At 39.4% G+C, this 21,011-nt stretch overlaps 2 protein-coding genes across 2 annotated transcripts in view; both read right to left on the bottom strand.

Moving 5' to 3' along the window:
- MTMR10 (myotubularin related protein 10) overlaps positions 1-519 on the bottom strand; it is a 58,659-nt gene extending 58,140 nt beyond the window's left edge. Inside the window, exon 1 of the mRNA XM_034784158.1 lies at positions 31-519. Coding sequence (XP_034640049.1) covers positions 31-84 — 54 coding nt within the window. The 5' untranslated portion in view covers positions 85-519. The remainder of the gene's footprint in view (positions 1-30) is intronic.
- A 9,147-nt stretch (positions 520-9,666) lies between these two features.
- TRPM1 (transient receptor potential cation channel subfamily M member 1) overlaps positions 9,667-21,011 on the bottom strand; it is a 78,275-nt gene continuing 66,930 nt past the window's right edge. The window contains exons 25-27 of the mRNA XM_034783765.1: positions 19,216-19,418; positions 17,847-17,979; positions 9,667-13,820 (exon numbers count right to left, since the gene is read on the bottom strand). Of these exons, the coding sequence (XP_034639656.1) occupies positions 12,539-13,820; positions 17,847-17,979; positions 19,216-19,418 (1,618 nt within the window). The 3' untranslated portion in view covers positions 9,667-12,538. The remainder of the gene's footprint in view (positions 13,821-17,846; positions 17,980-19,215; positions 19,419-21,011) is intronic.

The raw sequence follows: 21,011 nt of genomic DNA, 5'->3' as shown, positions 1-21,011 counted from the left end.
CCGGGGGGAATAGACAGAAAGGGCTGTTACCTGCGGCAGAAGGTAGGACTTGAAGGTGGGTCTCGCTGGCTTGAGCGAAAACATTGCGGCTGCCCCCCGGCAGTCCCCGCAGGAGGCTGCTCCCCGGGTGAGGCAAACAGCGGGGTGAGCCCCCAGTCCTGCCCGAGCCAGGCGGGGTCCGAGCCCTCGAGCCCCCCGGCCCAGGGCTGCAGGCTCCCGGCGCTCTGGAGTTATGAGGCGAGGGAAGGCGGCACCACTGCCCCCCCGTTCCCAAGGGAGGAGTCAGCCGGCTGGGCAGGTCCGGCCTGGGGCTGCCCCGGTCCCTCATGGAGCCCCCGTCAGCTCCGCTGCTCCCTCCCCTGCGGGCCGGCGTGGGGGCGGGGACGTGTGAGGGGAGCCTCCCTGCCCTAGCAGCTCCCTGCCTCCAGCAGCAGGAAGCAGCGGCGGCCTTGCTGGGCCCCGGAGGCTGGGGCCTGGGCGGCCATGTTGGAGGCGAGGCTGAGTTTGTACGGCAGCGCGGAGGGGCCAAGCGGCCGCCCCCAGAGGCGTTCCCCCCTCAGCCGCTTCCCCGAGCCCCTTCCCCTGCTACGTGTGTGTCCCCACCCCCGCGCTGCGGGCAGCCCGGCCGCACGCCTCGCCGCTGGGACAGGGGCATCTGCCAAGCAGCAGCCCCGAGGGGGACCTCGCTGATCTCCCCGCTCTCCCCTGGGCTTGGCTCTGCACAGCCTCAGCCTTGCCAGCCCCAGGGAAGGGGAAGCTGCCTCCCTCCCTCGGCTGGCCCCACTGCTGTGGCTGCTGCAGCAGCTTTCCATTTACAATTTACAAGCCTGAGTTTGCCCCACCTCATTGGACAAGGTCCTTTCTGCTTCAGCAACCACATATAGTAGGGGGGTGGGGGCGAGGGTTTGCATGCACGCACGCACGTTTTGAGGTTAACCAGACAAGCTGCTTTTGAGATCTCCGACCCATGAGTCCCCAGAGCTGGCTTCTGGCCTGAAACGACGGGCTTTTGGAGGGTTTCAGGCCTGCTTTCAAAATCTCATGCCATTGGGTGCGGCTATGGACCTCATAGTTGCCGCACCACAGCTGAGACAGTGGCATCAAATAGATTAGAAGGATGGCTCCTGCCAACATAGGCTACAGCAAAGGCAGCTTTTGGCACCTGGAATCCCACTGTTGTCAAAAGATACTTTGTCAGGGATCGTTTACTTACATGTATATTTTATTGTTTGAAATCTTGAAACACCATATGTAATATTTGTTTCTCTGTGTAAGAGTGTGTGTGTGGTACGTGCATTCATTCATTCCAGAGGAAAACCTCAGGCTTTTCCATTCCTGGGCATAGACAGCTATGGGTGTGCTTACACTACTTTTGGAAAAGCTGTAATGCTCCTTTCCCCTTCTCATGCAATCTTACTTACCAGGATCAAAGAAAAATCTGAAACAAGAATTAATAGCTAGCTAATCTTATCCCTCAGTGGGAGAAGAATCGAACTCTCTGGCCATATTCTAAGTCTATTAGCGTTAGGCATGTTGAATTAAATCCATAGGACTACTCAAGGAGTAAGGAACTAGCCACAGTGAGTAAGGGTGGCAAAATCTGGCTCTATTAATGTTTTGTTTACTCCTACTGCATTTTGACTCTATTGTGAGGGTATTTCAAGGTCACTTCCTCTGAGTTTCTTTTTCAGATGCTGGGATCAGTTCCAGCACAACTGTGAAACAGATGAAGAACTTAGGAAAAGAATTAAAATACCTACAGAGAATACTTTATGTAGCACTGTGAGCCTAACCAATACCCTATTCCCTTGTCAGCCAAATAATTTCTTAGAAAAATATTTCTCAACATCAGACATTTTAGTACTTTATAGCAGTAGCTGTCTGTATTAATTTTGTGTATTTATTAAAATTACAAAAATAAAGTACCTGATTTGTCTGTAAACATAGCACACAGTAATACTTAGTTGCACAGTGCAACATTTTCAAAGGGCTGAAAAACCATTAACTATTTAATCCACATCTTTTATTAAGTGAGTATTCTGTCCATTTCCAATAATGAAAATGAGAGAGAGATCCACACAGCATGGAAACACAGAGCCAGGGAAAAAATTCAGGAGTTTTTGATTTGCAGTCAATCAACTTCTCATTTTGTCAAATTATTGTCTCTTTCCACTTGGCTGTGAGCAAATATGATAAAGACAATAATTTTAATGTATAATAGAATAATCCTGACTAGAGCATTCAGCATAGTTGCTGTATTACTTGGAAAGTGACAGTCCAGTGAAAGCTCAACACCAGTTCTGGCTGAAGAAAGTTAAATGATGGTCTGGGAGGATTATTTGTTACACTGCCAGGCTTTTCACACTATGAATGGCTTGAAATAACTTCTGGATTAATTGCTTCCCCCACCACCTCCTCAACCAACACTCTGAAAATTTTGTCAACTGGAGAATGTATTGTGGTCTCTCACATATTCTGTGTGTTTTTTGTTTTGTTTGTTTTTAAACACACAGTTGTACAAAATCTTAAGTGAAATAAAGAGAGATCATTAATGGTTTATAGCCATGGCCATATAAAAGAGTAAACATGAACATTCACATAGAAATATAACATACCTCAATAGTCTGTAACATAATATAACACGGGTGTGGTGCACACCTATGTGGAAGATGATTCTACTCAATTCCTCTGGTGGTGCTCATGTTGCTAATTACTTTGGACCTAGTAGTTTGGAAGGAGCTTTGGGAGAGAAAATCTTAAGCATTACCTTGTAGATACCCTCATATTTTTCTGTTGGGGGTGTGTATGGAGTTTGTTCACAAAGGCCTGCCCCAAAACCTACGAGAGGCCAGACCCATCTGTATGGAAACCCTATAACTCTGGCCTACAGGCAGCTCCAGGAATTTTTCTCCTGCCTGTGCCAGTCCATTTAGGGTGGTCGTAGCTATGTAGAAAATATAATGCTGCCCCTGGCTAGCCGTACTATCTTTTCTGCTCAAATTCTGCAGGGCTAGATGGGAAACAATGTGTGGCTAGCTGTCCTGGCCCTTAATTCATCCATACCCCCAGTTAGCCTGTCTCCAATCCTTTTCTCTGTGTAACCCTACACTTGAAGAGTGCCCTTTGCAGGGCACAAAGGAAAGATGGTGCCCGGGAGATGGCTGATGCTCTTTGGTACAGGATCTGTGGGAGTTCTGTTCAGGAAGAGTCATTTTTGCACACATCTGGGAAGGACAATCTAGGCCTTTATTTTTAATGCTCAAGTAGTGGGGCTGAATAGTCAAGTTGTCATAAATGAGTTTCCTATCCTGCTTTAACAATGAGTTAACAATCATAACGAAATCATTACTATTAATATGAAGCAAAAGGTTAAAAGGAAAACTGGCGTAATTGTACCTTAAAAAGGTATGGTATCCCTTTATTAATAAAGAAATCAATATACTATTTCAAACTAATAAAATCAACACAGTTTTAGAAATACCTGCTCGTGTCACAGTAGCTCTAGTTAATAGCCCTGATTCAAGAAATATACTTAGGCAGGAAGGGTGCTTTAAACCTAGTGAAGTACATGTGTTTTAGGCATGTACTTAATTTTAAAAAGAGATGCATACACTTAAGTGCTTTTCTGAATCAGAACCAATGAATGGGAATGTTATCCCTCAGTGAACCCTGACAGCTTATACTTTCCAGAAGAGGTTTGCTCATGGAAAATTAAGCAAACACTTATGCACATTAAAAAATCTTTACTCCAGTGAGAAATATCATTGAAGTCGGCCTGCAAAGTATGATAGGATTTAGTTGTCATGGGTAATTTCCTAGTTAATTGTAATCCAAAGGGGATTGAGATAACTAAATCCACAAGCAGAATTCTATCTTTAGCTAAAATCATAGGCCAAAAGAAAAAAAATGGGCTGACTGTGATTTTCTGATGTAGATTTTATGCAACAGTTGAGCTATATTTCTAATATACAGTACCTCATCCATACTCCCATAGGGTATTATTTAAATAGTTTTACAATAGTACTGTATAATACATAGAATTTGGGCACATGGAGAGGAATATAGAACTCGTATTAATATATGGGAGCACAAAATTTATTTTGCTCAAACAGCTCTGTACTGCACATGCTGGTCCTGATACAGCAAGCACAAGCTTAAACATTGAAATTATGGGCCTGTTCACAGGCTTAACGGTAAGCACGTGCTTTATAGGCTCAGGCTTAGATTGCTGAGAAACTTACAGGCTCAAGTCCATTAAGGACTTGTCTACACAGGGAAATTTACTGATACAATTCTATTGATATAACTTCCCATATGGACACACTTTTTCCAGTTTAGCTTATACTGCTGCCAAAGCAACAGACTAAAGCAGAAAAAGACATTCTTATTCCAGAATAAGTGTGTCTACATGGGGAGTTATACTGCTATAGTATAAATAGACTCGTACAATTATGCCAGTAACTTTCCGTGTAGACAAACCTTAAAAATGATCGTGGAGTGAGTTGGAATGGCAATTGGGTGTTATGTAGTAAAATGCAACTGTTTGTCATTTGGCTGTAGTCCCATGGTCAGAAAGGGGAAACACAAGGCCCACATGGGGGGGGAGGGGAAAGTGAGATCCTGCCTTCTTTACTGTACAGTTAACCTGTCACTCTGTTTTCATGGAGGAATTTACCTTGTCTAGTGCTTAAAGCTAAGGACTAGAAGTCAGAGTTCCTGCTCCTGACTGGCCTTGGCCCTGATCCAAAGTCCATTGAAGTCAACGAAATTGAGCTTAATGGGGTTAGAATCAGGCTCTTTGACCCCAGCCTCAACCTGCCTTCTCTTCTGTGCTTGCAGTTATTTGTGGGCACAATTCACGTTACTGAGCCATCTTTGTACTTTGTGTACCTGCAAACCCAAAAGGTCAAGTGACATGGAAAAGAGATGTTAGCTTTTTATTTTTAAATTGTCCTGTAATTCTCTGTATGCCTATACAATACGAATATATTATTGCCCTTTTTTGAACCAACTGGATAGTCAAAGTTTTGGGCCCTGAGGATGTTTCAGTTGGAAGCAGAAATTGATGACTGCATCTGTTATTTTCTTTGATGCAATCTTGTTTATTTACAAGCAACATAGGATAAAGGAAAACGAACAGAGGGCTAGCTTATTTGCTTACAGTCCCAAGCCTCTTAGGTAGCACCAGACCAAGAACCTTCCTCAAGGCTTCACCATGGTGTCACTGTGCTTGGCTCTCTTCCTTCCTTTGAGTCTCATTTTTGTCTGCTCTGCCTCCCCCTTTCCCCCAAAGACCCCCTACCCAGACAGTACAATATTCAGCAAAACCCTGCTGCACTCTCAATGCAAAACTCCTGGGTGGGTCCACAACCCCTTTTGTCTTAGGCGGTGGGTTTGTGATCAATTTGTCCTGTTAGTCATGTGAAGGGCATATTCATACCTGATGGTAAAGAGGCTTGGTGATCCATGCACTCACCAGTACCTCTCAGCATAAAAATTAAATTAATGGAGCTATCCTACCTCCTACAACTGGAAGGGACCTTGAAAGGTCATTGAGTCCAGCTCCCCCTGCCTTTACTAGCAGGACAAAGTACAGATTTTGCCCTAGATCCCTAAGTGACCCCCTCAAGAATTGAACTCACAACCCTGGGTTTAGCAGGCCAACGCTCAAACCACTGAGCTATCCCTCCCTCCAACTGCCTTTACAACTTGGGTGCTGAATGTATTAATAAAATGTTACAGAGAAGAAATCCAATTACAGCTCTGAAAAATATTTCTGTTTAATGGACAATTGTATTTTTCTGTACATTGTAAAAAGCTACAAACTGCAGATTCTGGTTTTGTATCTGTTTCTGGTTTGGAGTTTGATTTAATTTGTTCTCATACAGCTCCTATTATGCCTCAGCCTTTTGGGGAAATGTTCATCTTTTGCTTCTTTTTAGCTAGCACTGGCAGACTCCCTTTTTGGTGAAGTCTATCTCCTCCTTTTTTGCTTTGAACCTTTTGCTGAGATTCATATCTGGGAATGGTACAAAATGTAAGATATGCAAAAAAGAACTTCCAAGACAGCACGACTTCAGTGAGTTTGGTCATGAAGATCCTTGTTCTAGGTTTGGCTGCAGTAGCCTACAGAATGCAAATAGCTTGAGTCCAACCACAGGATGAAGAACTCTACTGATTGGTTAAATCTGCTCTAGCATCTGGCTGACACAACTTAATGGACAAATAAGGAACAATGGGAAAAAATAATGAGAAACAGATTTTACTCATGTTTTGTGTTTCATCCTTATGTGAAAATGCAAAATATATAAAGGTTTTGGAAGTAAAAAAAAAATACTTCTGATTCTCTCTTGGGTGGTTATAGGGAGACCAGATGTCCTGATTTTATAGGGACAGTCCTGATTTTCTGGGGCTTTGTCTTATATAGGTGCTTATTACCCCCCACCCCCATCTCTATTTTTCACACTTGCTGTCTGGTCACCCTAGGTGGTTATCAGGAAAGCCAGAAGCTGAATATTCATTGTTTAGCTGGCAAACATATGGATGCTATGGGAATGATCATGTGATCATCCAGTATATGAACTTGGCACTGCAGTGGAAAGGCTGTATCATCAGGAACCCCAAACTGAGAAAGTAAGAGCCAGTCAACCATCAGAAAAGGCTGAGGGAAAAGAGACAGCAGATAGAGATGAAACTGCCAGGTATCAGGGTGCAGACCTATGACTATCTGCATAACTCAGACAATGATAAATAGTGTGTATTCAGTCATTCTGATTGGTTTTATTATTTATGGATTTGGATGTATTATTAAAGGGCCACTGTTTAGTAACTGTATTTAAAACAAAACTAATTTCACCACACAATTACATTTATTTTTAATTGTTTGTGCTGTTTGTTTACTCCTCCCTCCCCCCATCCAAGCTGGAACGGAGATAACATTATAGTGTAATGTTTGGGTTGCAAACTACACATTCAATTACAAAAATTCATTTTTAATTTGATAATATTTTTAATTTTAGTTTTACTTTTAAGAAAACCTAAATTGGATGCCTAAAAGTATTCAGATCCACAGGCAATTAACTGCCAAGCTAATCACTAATATTTGGCAACTGTTTACTTACCTTATGTAAAGTAGGTTAACAATTTTGGCCTGTATATTGCCATTGTTTTGTATCTGAGCTCACATTTAAGTCAATAGCAGCAAAAGCTCTTAAAAAATCATGATTGTCTTGTATTTTGTTGACTTGTTGGGAAAAGCCTAGATTAAGACACATGATGCACATAGCAGCCAGCATTAGTACCATGACCAAATTATGTTCTCATTAAACTTAATGGGTTTGCATGGGAGTATCTGGGCGTAAAACATGGTCCTAGAAGGTTTTGTGAATATTAAAATAAAGGGTTGAGATTTCAGGACCTGATCCTTGCCTGATCCAGACAAAACATCCGATTGACATCAATGGAGAACTTTGATCATCATGCTCTGGTGGTAGAGTTTGAAAAGGAAAAAAATCCTGTATTTTTAAAATCATATGGAGCAGCTTGCAAAGGGCACAGTAGATTAAATTCCCCACATTTCATTCTGTACTTGTTCATTTACGTTTTTATTTGACATTTTAAAGACACTGTTAAGTCATCATCTCTTGCAGTATTTCTACCCTGCATCCTTTCTGGAATCAACAACTTTCTATTCTAAGAAAGTACATTTCTCTGAAAAAGCTCTTGCTGTTGTGATACTCTTTTCATGGCAGTTCCAGAGAGCACCTCTACAAATCTCTTTCTGCTTTTCTACTGGAGACAGATCCTATTTTATAAGCTAAAATCCCTGGTGGGTTTGTTACGTGAGAAATGGTGCAGCTTGTCTCTTCTGTATTCTGTGCTGAAAGCACTCTAACATTCAAAAAGGTCACTGAAGGTAAATTCAAAGATGAGACAGATTTTTGAGAGGGTTGCTCTCATAAATGAGGTTGACCCAAAGGGACAAAATACTTCAACTTGTTGCCACCATCTTTTCTTCATCGTTCAAGATGTTCACAATTTTGCTTTTCTTTTAGAGAGAGAGAGGGAGAGAGAGATTCCCAACACAAACTCTTGGCTTGATTCCCAGTTCGATTAGGTTACCAGTTACGATGGAGTCACATAACATAAACACAACTTGACAGAGTACTTAATTACAAATGTTTCTGTCTTCTACAGGTGATTGATTATGCTTTTGTAATCTAACATGACAGTTTTGCCCTTTATATATGCAAGTCCTGTTTGTGTCCTGTCACTGTGTATCTATATCATGGTGTGTCTGCAATGACTATTGTTTATCTTGTTAATTTGAAGCTGTCTGTTAAGGGATGATACATTGTCATAGCCTTCTCTTTCTAACAGAAACTGTCAAAGTATTTTTCCTTAATCAAATAAATATTCTCCCATTACTCTTATCTACACTGAGTAGACTCATTGAAATCAATTGGATTATTTGAGAAGTTAAGGTATGACTCTGCCTAAGTAAGTGTATCATGTTCTAGCCCTTGGAAGCTTGCGTTTGAATTTGGTTTCTTTATAAATATTTTTTTCTCCATTGCATGTAAACTGTACACAATGTTGTGTTATTACATGAGTCTATTATGTGAGCAAGGCTACTAGAATCTTTAAAAAATATAAAGGTAAAAAACGAAACTTTGGCATGAAGCCCCTTCTTCCAACAGAATTGCCAAAAAAACACAACAGCAACAAAAAACACAAAAAGCTGAAATTGCATTTATCAACTTTGCCAGTTGCCTCCATATCATTAAAAATTACAACTAATTTATATCACATCAGATCTGCAACAGCATTTTGTTTCAGCATTAGCCCTCTTCAGACGAAATTACAAATGCAATCTCATTCCTTATGTATAATGGTTTTATGCTGCGGACAAACATCCATTACGGAATAGATTGAAACCAATTTTATACTGCAGTTCTACTCTGACCTGTTCAGCAGAGGATCATGAGGTTTAAAGGCTATTGAAAATTTTTGCACTGGAGAAGTTCTCCATTGGAAAATGCTGATTTGATGGAATCAAAATGTTCATTCTGTCAATTTTTGACAAAACCAGGCCAGTTTCCAGAGAGCCCGCCTGTCTCTCCATTTGCTCCTGGATCCTCTACTCCCCAGCAGGTTGGCTGGCAAGCTCCCCAGCCTCCTAACTTTCAAGCTGCCTGCTGGCCTTGCCAGCCCCCTGCATTTTTCAAAAATAGTCCATTTTGATTGTTCTGAAACAGGAGAGTTTTTTTAGAATTCCTTTTGGTGGAAACATTGTTTTGAATTCAAATGAAAACCAAAATTTCCACATCTAGTGAAAAGAAATTCCCATTTTCCAACCAGCTGTAGCTATTGAGTTTCACTGATTCATTATCAGATTTGATCCCCTTAGATCTTAAGTGCCAGTCAAGCTAGATTCCTGAGTGCTTGTGCACCATCTCAAGATAAGGCCTGACTGAACCAGCATTGCCAACTCTCTTGATTTAATTATGAATCTGATGATATTTGGTTTTTTTCCTAAAGCTCCTGGAGTCACAAAACCTGAAATTTCTCAGTCACATTTTAAAAAAAAAAGTTTCTAGCCCTCATGGTTGTGGATAAAAAAAGCTCAAAAACATGAACCAGAAGGCAAATAAAAAGAAGCCAACATTTATTTATATATTCACTAGGATTGCAAGATCAAGGCCTTATAAAGGTATCACTCCATAGAATCCCATCTAAGTTAAAATTACTGGCAACCATTAACTGAAATTCTGCTTTAGAAAACATTTACTTCATGTATTCTGTAAAAAAAAGAACAGAGCGGCTGCAGTGTTTTCAGTATCCTTACAGTGACAAATTTGTTACATTGTATTTATTATTTCATATCTTTTTGGTATTGTTCCTAGAGCTAATATAACTGGTTATTTATACACAAAGAAAATCAATAAGTAAAAAGTTGTCATTTAAGAGAGTTCCATGTTAGTCTAATTCAATGGTTAATTTGAGATAAATTAATAATTTAAAATTAGAAAGTGACTCTGGGCAAATAAAACATGGTTTAACACAATTTATAAAGATGTTACAACAAGATGCATGCAACATACTGTACTGCATACTGAAATGGATACTGCTCATTTAGCAAAAATGCTGAAAACCTTTATCTCTTTTGAGTTTGCTGATGAATCAGTTTCCGGCAAGAGTGTACAGGCAAACAATAAAAGGCATCTGCAAATTAGAACAAATATTTTAACTACACATATAAAATGACCATGAAATTGCATCAAACTGTCATACAGCCGGGTAGAAGTGCAACAATATCAAATGTCATTCCATTTTACAACAGCAAATCTCAAATTCTGAGAAACTGAATAAAAAAGCCCTCATGGAAAAAAAAAATCCTGTCTTCAGGTACCGATAACATTGACAAACCTTTGAATAACAACAGCAGGGAGAAGTGCCGTAGTTAGTGAAGAATGAACTTTTATAACTGTCCATTTCATTTAAGTTTAGCAACACTGTATAGTATAGGAACATGTTTTAGATGGAGATATTTGATACTAATGACAAAAACATGAGGCAGCCAACATCTTACTAGAATCTTGACACACGGACACACACCCATACCCACACACCACCCCTCCTTTCTTTTTCAAATATTGTAGTAGAGTTTTAATTGTAAACACTAGGCCCCATGCTACAGTGGATCTAATGATGGAAGAAAATACATATTAAACTCTACAATTTCAAAATAGTGCATGCAAAAATCCTGGTTACTAACAGCAGAACTTGAATATAAACCTTTGAACAGCAATCTTTAAGGAAAATAACTTTGAAAGTCAGTTAGCTTGTTTTCTTTCTCATCTGTTAAATGGTGCATTTGCCCTACAATAAGGGGGCTGCCTTGAATGTTTTAGAAAAGTAGTCCTGGAAAGTAACAAATAAGAACTAAGTAATCAAAATATAACATCACCAACAAAATTGCCAGAAACAAGTACATTTTAGTACTGCACTTTGCAATACCTTTGAATGACGACTCACATTTGAAAGATGTGAGTTAGGAAAATACTGACTATAAATTGTGAAATTTAGGCCCCCTTCATGGAAGATAAAAGGGAGGAGCCCAGAGCTTATTTTGTGGAGTTTGTTTTCCTTATGTAAATTTTGTAAATTCAAAGAAAAATATTCAATTTCTGCTCTCATTTGGGGAGATTTAAATTTTTATAGATTTCGAGAGACAACAACCTGATCTTCCTATACAAGAAATGTTCAAAAGAGACAGGTGGGATTCACACTAATAAAACTGAAATGGCTGTTCAGGTTGTATTTTCACAAGAGGAGGAAAATATGACCAACAAAAAATTTATCATGGTTTTGAAGCACCTAAAACAAGCTTCAGGTGCCACTTGTGCTCCCCAGTTGTCATCAAAATGAAATTCCCAAAGGAAGAAAGGTTTGTTGCATTAGATTGGCTGGAATAAAGGTGTGTATGTACTTTATCAGTACTTGTTTATTTAAATAAAGCAAATTCCATTTACTGCGAGGCTCCACTGTAATCTCTGGTGATGCAAACCACTGATGCAGGTCTTGGAGTCTCATTTTCCCACTTCAATCCCCACTAAGTGTTTTGAAACAATGATCACTGCCAGTTAAAAATATATGTAGTTCCCAAAACAGAGCCTCCAGAAAGCAGTATTTCCAGTATGATGCCCAGCTTAAGGCAATTAGTTTTGACAGAGAGAGAGAGAGAGAGTGAGTGTGTGTGTGTGTGTGTGTGTGTGTGTGTGTGAGTGTGCGTGCTAAGGAGGATACTCCTTCTCAAAGTAAAAGAAAACAAGATGCCATCACCCATGTTCAAAGACAGGTGAAATATTTTGGAACCAGACCAAACTGGTGGCTTCCAAGTCCTGCTGTGCTTGGAGAAACCTGCATTTTTTTTGTTTTGTTTTAACTCGGTTTATGCCTATTTTATTGACTGAAAGTCACTTCTGATGTGCATTCCTTGGCAATTTAACTAAGAGGTATCCGTGAAATCAAGGAGATTGCAAAACTTTCCTTTGCATTCAGTACTTTTTCTTCTTTAAAGACTACATCCATAAGGAAATCAGGTGGACATGTGCAGATAAAGCTAATCCAAAAAGTTTGAATTTAGCAGCTTTCTAATGAAAAAAGGGAGAGAATTTTCTCCATTTTTTTATGAAAATATTTTCCAGTTTTCAACCAGCTCTAATAAAGATTCAATCAATAAATGAATATGGAAGGCCAACGGACCCCAGAAAGGTCTGGACCACTTGGCATTTTCTTATCATGCTTAGCCTTACATCCACCCCTAAAGCACATGTCTTCCTTTCACCCAAATCACAAAGCGTTTGTTTGAGAACAGGGTATTAACATTTCTACAGAATTAAAAATACAGAAAATCAGTAAATGCAAAAAATTTTTAGGAATTAAATTTTCAAACATTTCTGTTCAGTGTGGTATATTTGTTAAACTAATCCAAACAAATTCTTGACCATCACTGCCACATGGACTGTGAACCATTTTAGCACTCAGTTTCCGTGGAAGTGTTTTCTTGCTTAGCTTTTTTTTCTTCTGTTGCACTGCCACAGGCCACCACTAGATTAGTTACACTGCTGGCGTGTCCTGGTCTATTTAATTTGTCCTTAATGGACTTGGCTTTCCGAGAATGGCTGTGTAAACTCTTTGATCGTACAGATGGGAATCTATCAGTCCTGTCTGGCTTCACTGACAGTAAGTTTTCTGTCTCAGTCCTGTCGGTGACAGGTGTAGAAGTATGAGAGGCACTGACACCTGCTTCGCCAACATCACTGTCATCTTCTGTATCTGTCAGTAACTGTTTCTGCTCTGCTTGCCTTTCTGCTTCAGACTCACCAGGATATTCTGGACTAGGTTCATTAGAAAGTTTCTGTTCAACCTGGTATTTCCACTCACTAGTCCACTGTTCAACTGTGGAAGGGCACACTCGATCCATTATGGTGTTATAGTCTGTGGTCCAGTTGTTGACCCCCCCAACCAGCTTCCCTCCGTGTGCAAATATAAAGCTCCTTGACTTTAGCATGGTTGTTTGACAAGCATTGAAAGCTTCAGCAGGGTAATAGCGCATTGCCTTAGACTTGTCCAAGGGATAAGAGATAGTAGCTTCTAACTTGGTCCTTTCTACTGTTAAATGAGTGTTCTGAAAATCTGGTCTTGAGATTGACTGTCCATTCATAACAATATCTGTTTGCTTTATGCTTTGGGGAATTGTTTCATCACTCTTGGAAATCCCTTGCTTGTCATCAGATGAAACTGAAACGTCTGAATGTCTAGTGACATTCTGTGCAATTTCTAATGTAGATTTATTGTAATCTGTAGTGGCAACTGTATTAGCACTGGAGATATAGCGAAGACTACCCTGACGTTCTGGAACCAGCTGCATCTTTGAGTCTGCACCATCTTTCTCTTCTTTCGTACCAAAATAATAGGCTTTTTTGCGCAATCCCATGGCTGGTGACATCGCGGTGGTGCTATCATCAAATGTTAACTCATCACCACTGACATGATATCTGTACATGCTGTAGCCATCAGAGCTGTTGACACTGCTTTGCCTCAGGAGGTAAGCGGCATCACATTCAGAAGAAGCTCGTGAGTGTGTATGCGTCAGCTCGGATTTGTCAATACCCACCAGCTTTTCGAGGGCATTCACCATCCGACCAGATAGCTCCTCCAGCTGAGAAAGTCGAAGGTCAACTGTCTGAAGAGAAGCTTTCATAAAATGTTCTCTTTCATTCACTTCTTCTAACCTCATAGACATGTTTTCCACTCTGTGGAGTACAAGAATAAGATTAATTAAATATACCATAGAATGTTTTCAAGTAACACACTAATTTCTGCTGAGTATTGTTAGAGTTGAATTTTGTACCATACATGTTCCTCACTAATATCAATGTCAAAAGTCAGAAGTGCTGAATGTGCAGTTTTCACATACAGGGTGAAATTTGCTCCTGAGCAGAAAGCCAAAACAAGATTTCTGCAGCCCCTGAGTCCCACTTAAGCTTTCAAAACAGAACTTAAGTCATGCATAAGTCTTGTGCTGGCCCTCTAAATAGCAGAGAATTTTACAATATATGCACTATCTATTTATTTTAAGGAATAGTTCACTCTTCTAACGCACAAACTTCTCCCCATTTTGTACAAAAGTTTGTGTAATACACTCTACTATATTGTGATTTTCCAACAGTGGAAGTATTGAATATATATGTAAACTGTCGAAAACCTCGCTTATGGCTACAGTACAGTGTCACAATATTTGGTATCTTACTGTCTAGTCATTTCTGTTTTCTACCCCTGTATCCCTTTTTGTTTAAGAAAAGATATGCCATATTTGATTTTTAGTATGAATCATTATCTTGTTAAACCTATTCTGACATTTAATTATTGTGGAAAGACTTTCAGAACTTCTTGAGGAGAAAGCTGAAAACTTCTCAGTTTACAGCTGGAGGTTGATACCTTTTATTTAAAAAAGAGAAATTATATGAAATTACACAGCACTTAATATTGCAAGTGTGGAACATTAGCACCTTTCTTTTAAAATTACATTGTACCAAATTATTTGTTCCCCAAAACTTGAAAAAAAAAAAACCAACAATGCAAGATGCTGAAGCTCTTGATAAAACTAATCAATCATTTACTTTTTGACATCTTAATTTGCACCAAAGCCAGTAGGGTTTTCTGGGGTGTAAAGAATGCAGAATCCTGCCATAAATGAATGCCAAAATCTCAAAGAGAGTTTTGGATGAGCTCTTACTTTGAGCAAGGAGTTTTAACATCAGATTCCCTTGCTGTGAACCCCCGTTTCATTTCTTATTGCCTTACCTCAGATCCATCCCACTCCAATAATTTACTGTTCATGAGTATTTGGATGGCCACTGGATATTCATGAAAATATCTGAGAACCCTAGAAGCTTCACAAATTCTAACACCAATTGTTATTCGTCCAAAAATTCATAATGGAAACATATTATATACTATTGCCATTCTTTAGTCTTCTGTTTAAAAACTCTCAGACATCCAGACATGAAGCAGAAACAGTACCCATTGTGACCTAGTTGACCAATCACACACCACAATTAACAGTGAAAGTGAATAGTATACAAAACTATCCATAGGTTGAAGAATATTTGCATGATATTCAGTGAATACTTATGAATAAATTTGCAGAAATCAGATCTAGTTTCCAAAACAATCTGAACAAATAACTTTCTAAAATAATTTTATCAGCCCCATTTGTACACTAAAGCAGTTCATTAATCTGATTCATGTTATTGAAAGATTTTGCACTTTCTGTTGAGCTATGCTCATTACGCTATACAAAATGGAAATTTAAGCTCTTTCCCCCCTTAGTTATTAAGTGTCCAGGCAAGTACAAGTCATGTCAGCCTTGAGGTAGGCATGTTTTTATATTTCTTTCCACACATGCCAACCTCTTCATGTATAATAGTCATTCTTCTCTGTAAGGAACTCTATTAATTATATGGGAAGTATTTTCTAATGACAGATTCAAATGTTGACTTGATATAAGATAAAGATAATGGTGAAAAACACATTCGGTTGCTGCATGAAAGAGAATGTACTCTGGAGTTTATGGAATTGTGCACTACTTTAGCCTTTTATTTCTACTTTCCAATTATGTACGAGATTTGCGAACAGTAGAATCATTTAAAAAAATCTTGTATCATTTTCTTGTATCATTTATAGCATAATGGAAGTAACAGTGGAGGAAGACTGGATATAAAAACTACACACTGGGATGTGATTAGAGATCACATACTAGCAAATCAACCATGGAAGTAAATTAACATTCTTTTGCTCCCACATACAAAAGCTGGTGGAGCATCTGGAGCAAGAAGCCATGAGAAATATGCAAATCTACTTTGTGACCATGTACAATAATGAATCAGAAAAGCATGTTGGTTCTACTCTATTCGCTGTCACAATAGCCCTGATTTCGACAAATTGCCATGGCATAAACAATGCTGTAGAAATTACACACACACGCACATTTCATTTACTCTCTGACTCCCAGACTGCACATAGACACTACTTGATGTTCAGGACACCTCCCAGTCAGAAAGATGTTAAAGAATTCAGAGAAAAACATTTAAGTGGTAGTGAAGAGGGTGTTTGGATAGCCAACCTTGGTTTTGAGTGCCCCTGACATAGAAGTTTTACTGTTGTTATGACTAGAAATGCTTTGCTTAGAAGGGATAATGAGCAATTTGCTGAAGCTAGGAGAATTGATGACCCACTAGGAGTCACTAAGAGTTATGTGCTTTATTTAAGTTAGCTATAAAAGATTAAGTAAAAGAATACACTTTGGAGCAGTTCAAGGAGCTTTTCTTCGAGCAAAGACTAACATCTTTTCCTCAGCAGCTGGACGGAAGAAGGACCCCCGGAAGCCTGGCTGTTGATCACTTGAAACCATCTCAGACTTTGGGTCACTATGTTTGGTGCTCTAAAACTATTGCTTGAGACTCAATAAAGAAGGAGCTTTGGGTGAAAGCATCTTGTTTGTACTAATCATTCATCAGATGGAGGAGCTGTGTCCCCACTGATTTATTCCTGACACCGCCTGCAGAAAACGGGTTAAGTTATCACCATTTTGGGTTCTGAAAGCCCCAGATAACAGTGGCACTGATTTGTGAGGATTTCTTAAAAGAAACATATGGATAGAGTGGTCACTATTAAAGTGTTGACATCTACTGTTTTGAGTTAATTAGCATTACTGTGGCATTGCAGGTATTCCCTTTGCTATCACACTGACTATTTGCACATGGTAAATGTTATGACTTGGCTAAATGATGACTGAGAGAATTTTTATATTTGGCTATTATTATTCTAAAGGTGTAAAAAACAGCAGGAATAGAATCATTTAGGATGGTCCTTAGGGTGGGGCTATAACTAGGGATTAGTGAGTATGCAACAGGGTAAAGGAATAAGGAATATATAGACTGAATATCAGGTATCATTTTCTTAATAGCGAGATTTCTTATTTTGTGGAATAGTCATCCAAGTGAATAATAGAAGGCCCATCATTTGAGTTATTTTAAAACTGCCACTGGAATAGGTAGAGCATGTGAAAACATTCTGTAGGGAAAAACCCTGCCAGAGCAGGGTTGTTGATTAGACGATCTAGTAATCGGGACATATACTACTACTGGTTAGGTCTTCATATTTACAAATATTACCTAAGCCTCACAACACCTCAGTGAGGTACACATAGGTATGAATGCTATTTACAGATGGGGAAGCTGATAGAGAGGTTAAATGATTTGCCCAAGACCTCAGGGGGAATCTTTACCAGATCTGAGATTAGAATTCAAGAGTTCTGGGTGTCCAGACCTGACATGCAGACCACTAGAACATACTTCTCCCTTCCTATCTCACTGCTCTTGTCATTTGATTCCACTCTAATACAATAAGGCAATCTGTTAGAAATCGAGCAAGTAGTCATTTGTTAAAGTAGGTAGAGAAAACCTCTCTGAACTTCACACAGCTGAGGGGGGGAACAGGAAGCGTAGAAGTAAAATGTGGGCAAGGCTTCTTGCAGTATACCCAGACCACACAGAAGAAACAGTGCTAGAGTTCTCATGAGAAAACCTGCTCTTGTGAGAGCTTCAATTTTGGAGACAGATTGTTAGGTATGGTTAAGATAAACATAGAAATTTTTGGTGCATTTTTTTGAGGCTACAAATATCGCATAGCTTGACCAACACTAGGTGTTAATGAACAGGAAAAAAAGTTTTCTAATCACTAGTAAAGTTTGGGTGGTTTTTGTTTTCACTAGTTACCTTTCAGATGTGACTCTGATACGTTCGTCATTAGATGATTGTTGTTCATCCTCCTTTTCCTGAAAATATTCCTCAACACATTGCTCTTCAAATTCATACAATTTCTTCAGCTCTTCATCATTCAGAAACAATTCTGCATAAAATTGTAAAATGTATTAGTTGAATTGCCCAAGATTCATATAATTTTAAATCCAATATGACAGGTGGGTTTTTCTTTTGTAGGCTTTTTGGATATTCCAGAAGACGCGGGGGGAGGGGGGGGGGGGGGGGGGGGGGGGAGGGGGAGGGGAAGGAATTGAAGGTTTTGTTTCTGCAATCCTTGCTTGGGCACTTAATAAACAGGCTATTTTGTAAACAGGCAGCCACCACTTAGCCAAAGTCCTGAGCACAATGTTATCTTACTCAGTCAATCTGATTGCTCGTTTAGATGAATCTTCTTTTTTACCATCTTTCTAAAAAGGGATGTCATCACATTCAGTAGATTAAATCCAATGGGTCAGTCTGTTCCACTGACAGACTTTGGGTAAGGACTTTTCAAAAAATTGCAATTATTAAAAAAAAAAAAAAAAAAAAAAAGGAAAAATAAATGAGAGAATCCCCCCCTTGGGAATGCTTCATATTATTTCCAGGGATGTCATGTATGTAACTCTTTTTTATCAGGGGCATAGGAAACAAAAATAGAATTATCTAAAAAATATATCTCCCATGAAAAACAGAAACCAGGATAGGTAAAAATACTACATGAATGCTAACATCTGTTTGATTAAATCCGTTTTTTCTTCTTTGTTATTATAATTATAATAATAATAATGTTAAAAGTAACAATTTCAGGGCACTTCCATGTTCAAAGTATTTTACAGATAATAATTAATCCTCACAGTGCTCCTGTGAGATAGGTAGGTATTATTACATGTGGGGAAACTAAGCATGATATTGTCATACATGAACTGGTAAAGGCAAGAGAGAAGTCAATGTGACAGATGAGATTAGAAACCATAATCCCTGTATCCCCTCAATTTCTTAGTGAATGACCTCCATTACCTATTCTTTCCCTCCCACTGGGTGGCCTTCATTATAATTTGGTTAATCTGGACTAAACAGATGCCAAGACTATAGGGTCAGCCACTTTAAAAAAAATGCTAAGGAAGATCGGCAGCAGCAGTGCAGCATCATATTCTGTGGGCTCAGGACCCTGGAGACCTCTATGAATTTATTAGTTTGATGCAAGTGTTGTCACATACTGATTTTTACTAATACTGCCAATGGCCAAGGTGAAGAAAACGAATGGCAATTAGCACTGGATAAATGGCTGCTTTGTGTTCGAAATGGTATAAAGAGCTCTATTTAAAACACAGAATCCTTCACATACTCAGTCCCCGGTCACGCTCATCCTGGTCTCCTTCTTGTTTCTTCCTACAGCGACAGCAAAGGCGGATGATGATTATGTAGAGGTGACTGAAGATGATCATAGGTGGAGGTAGGACAGGTCTGTCGTGGAATGTCATGATCAGCTGATATCGCTGGAATTTCCAAACTTGGTTGGATATGGACTTCACTTCAAAGAAGGTATTGCTGCAAGAGAGGTTATTGTTAGGTGTATTGTTTTCCATTAGGTTCTGATGATCCTTTGCCATAAATAAGCACACAATTAAAAATACAAAGGATATTAAATATCAGTCTGAGTTCAGATACAATAATTTGACATAAATTGCTGAGTTGAGTAGCCAATCATTTCAGCAATTGGAGGCTCTAGTTGGAAGAGACTGTTAAGACTGCTGATTAAGTTGAACTGATAATTTAGCTATCCTTTTGACTGTGGTAGAACAGCAGAAGGCTATCCTTTTAGAACAGTGGTTCTCAAAAACTTATTTGATCGGGCCCCCCTTCTTTGTGTCTGTAGTCATTTATGTGTCCCCCTCCCCCCGCACAAATACATATTCCACCACTCAGCTCTGAAGGCAGAGCAGAAAGCAGCAGCTGCTGGATGGACACTCAGCTCTGAATGCAGTGCCATGCCAGCAGCAGCTCAGAAGTAAGGGTGGCAATGTGAAAGTTGATATTCATCAATATCACTTTTTACAGCAGACTTAGTGCCCCATTGTCACTCTTACTTTCTGTTCTGTACTTCTGTGCTGCAGCTGACGGTTGGAGACCCACCACCTCCTGGGGCAGGGAGGAAGGGAAGGAGAGCCTGAGCCTGGGCTGCCTGGAGGGACGGGGGAGCGGGACGGGGAGAAGAGCTGTCCCCTTTATCCTGCTCCTATGTGTGCATGGTCCTTCCACGCAAGCCCCAGCTACCTGGGGCTGACAGCCAGAGCTCTTAAAAAAAAAAAAAAAAAAAAAAAAAAGACACATTCCTGCACTTCCATTGGGAGGTCCGCCATTTTAGAATATTTGCCCCAGTATATGAAACCTATTAGCAGTCATGGAGAAAAATAAGCTCTGCAAAAATATATACATCACAGAACTCCTATTTTGGAGCATGGTTATAAACAAAGTGTTGCTAATAACACATCCCAGTGTTCTATGTTACACAGAGTATTAAATGCATGAAAGGTATTTTGTATAATAAAACTCAGACGCTTCACATGGCATATCCTGATCAGCTTGACCTAAATAGCAGACTTTTTTCTAAAGCAATCACAAAATGTCCTCACTTCAAACTTCTCCGCTTCAGAACACAACACAGATACTTGCAAAGAGCTGTTCTTAGAAGCCAAAGATTTTCATTTTTGCCATCAAAGCCAAGTGTGTTGTTAAAAGAATTTATTTAGGAGTTCAGCAGATTTGGAGGGGTAGAAAAGGGACAGTGCTAGACCCAGAGACTAACAATAGACTCTCTTATATCAACTGAAAGCAAGTCATGCAGTTCTGAATTTGATGTGAAACTTTTCAAGCTATTTTAGTGTCTCCAAATACTCTATTTTTCCTAAACCATCAAAGGTTATATAAACACTTCCTTTAAAAAAAAAATTCTAACCATTTCTTTGCTGTGTTTTAAAATTCTTACATACTATTTTGTGAAAGTAATTAAAACATGACTACAATAAAACATGAATGTCGTAGTTTCTTATGGCTAGGAATAGGTGCATTTATATTACCATTGATACTGGCAAATTTGGCTTTATTTTACTGTCTTCTCCATTGCAAGAGTTCTCTGGCTGA

This window comes from Trachemys scripta, chromosome 10 (assembly GCF_013100865.1).
Source record: "Trachemys scripta elegans isolate TJP31775 chromosome 10, CAS_Tse_1.0, whole genome shotgun sequence".
NCBI classification, from domain to species: domain Eukaryota; kingdom Metazoa; phylum Chordata; order Testudines; family Emydidae; genus Trachemys; species Trachemys scripta.
Note: the sequence above shows the minus strand (reverse complement) of the source record. Positions and strands in the feature narration are given on the sequence as shown.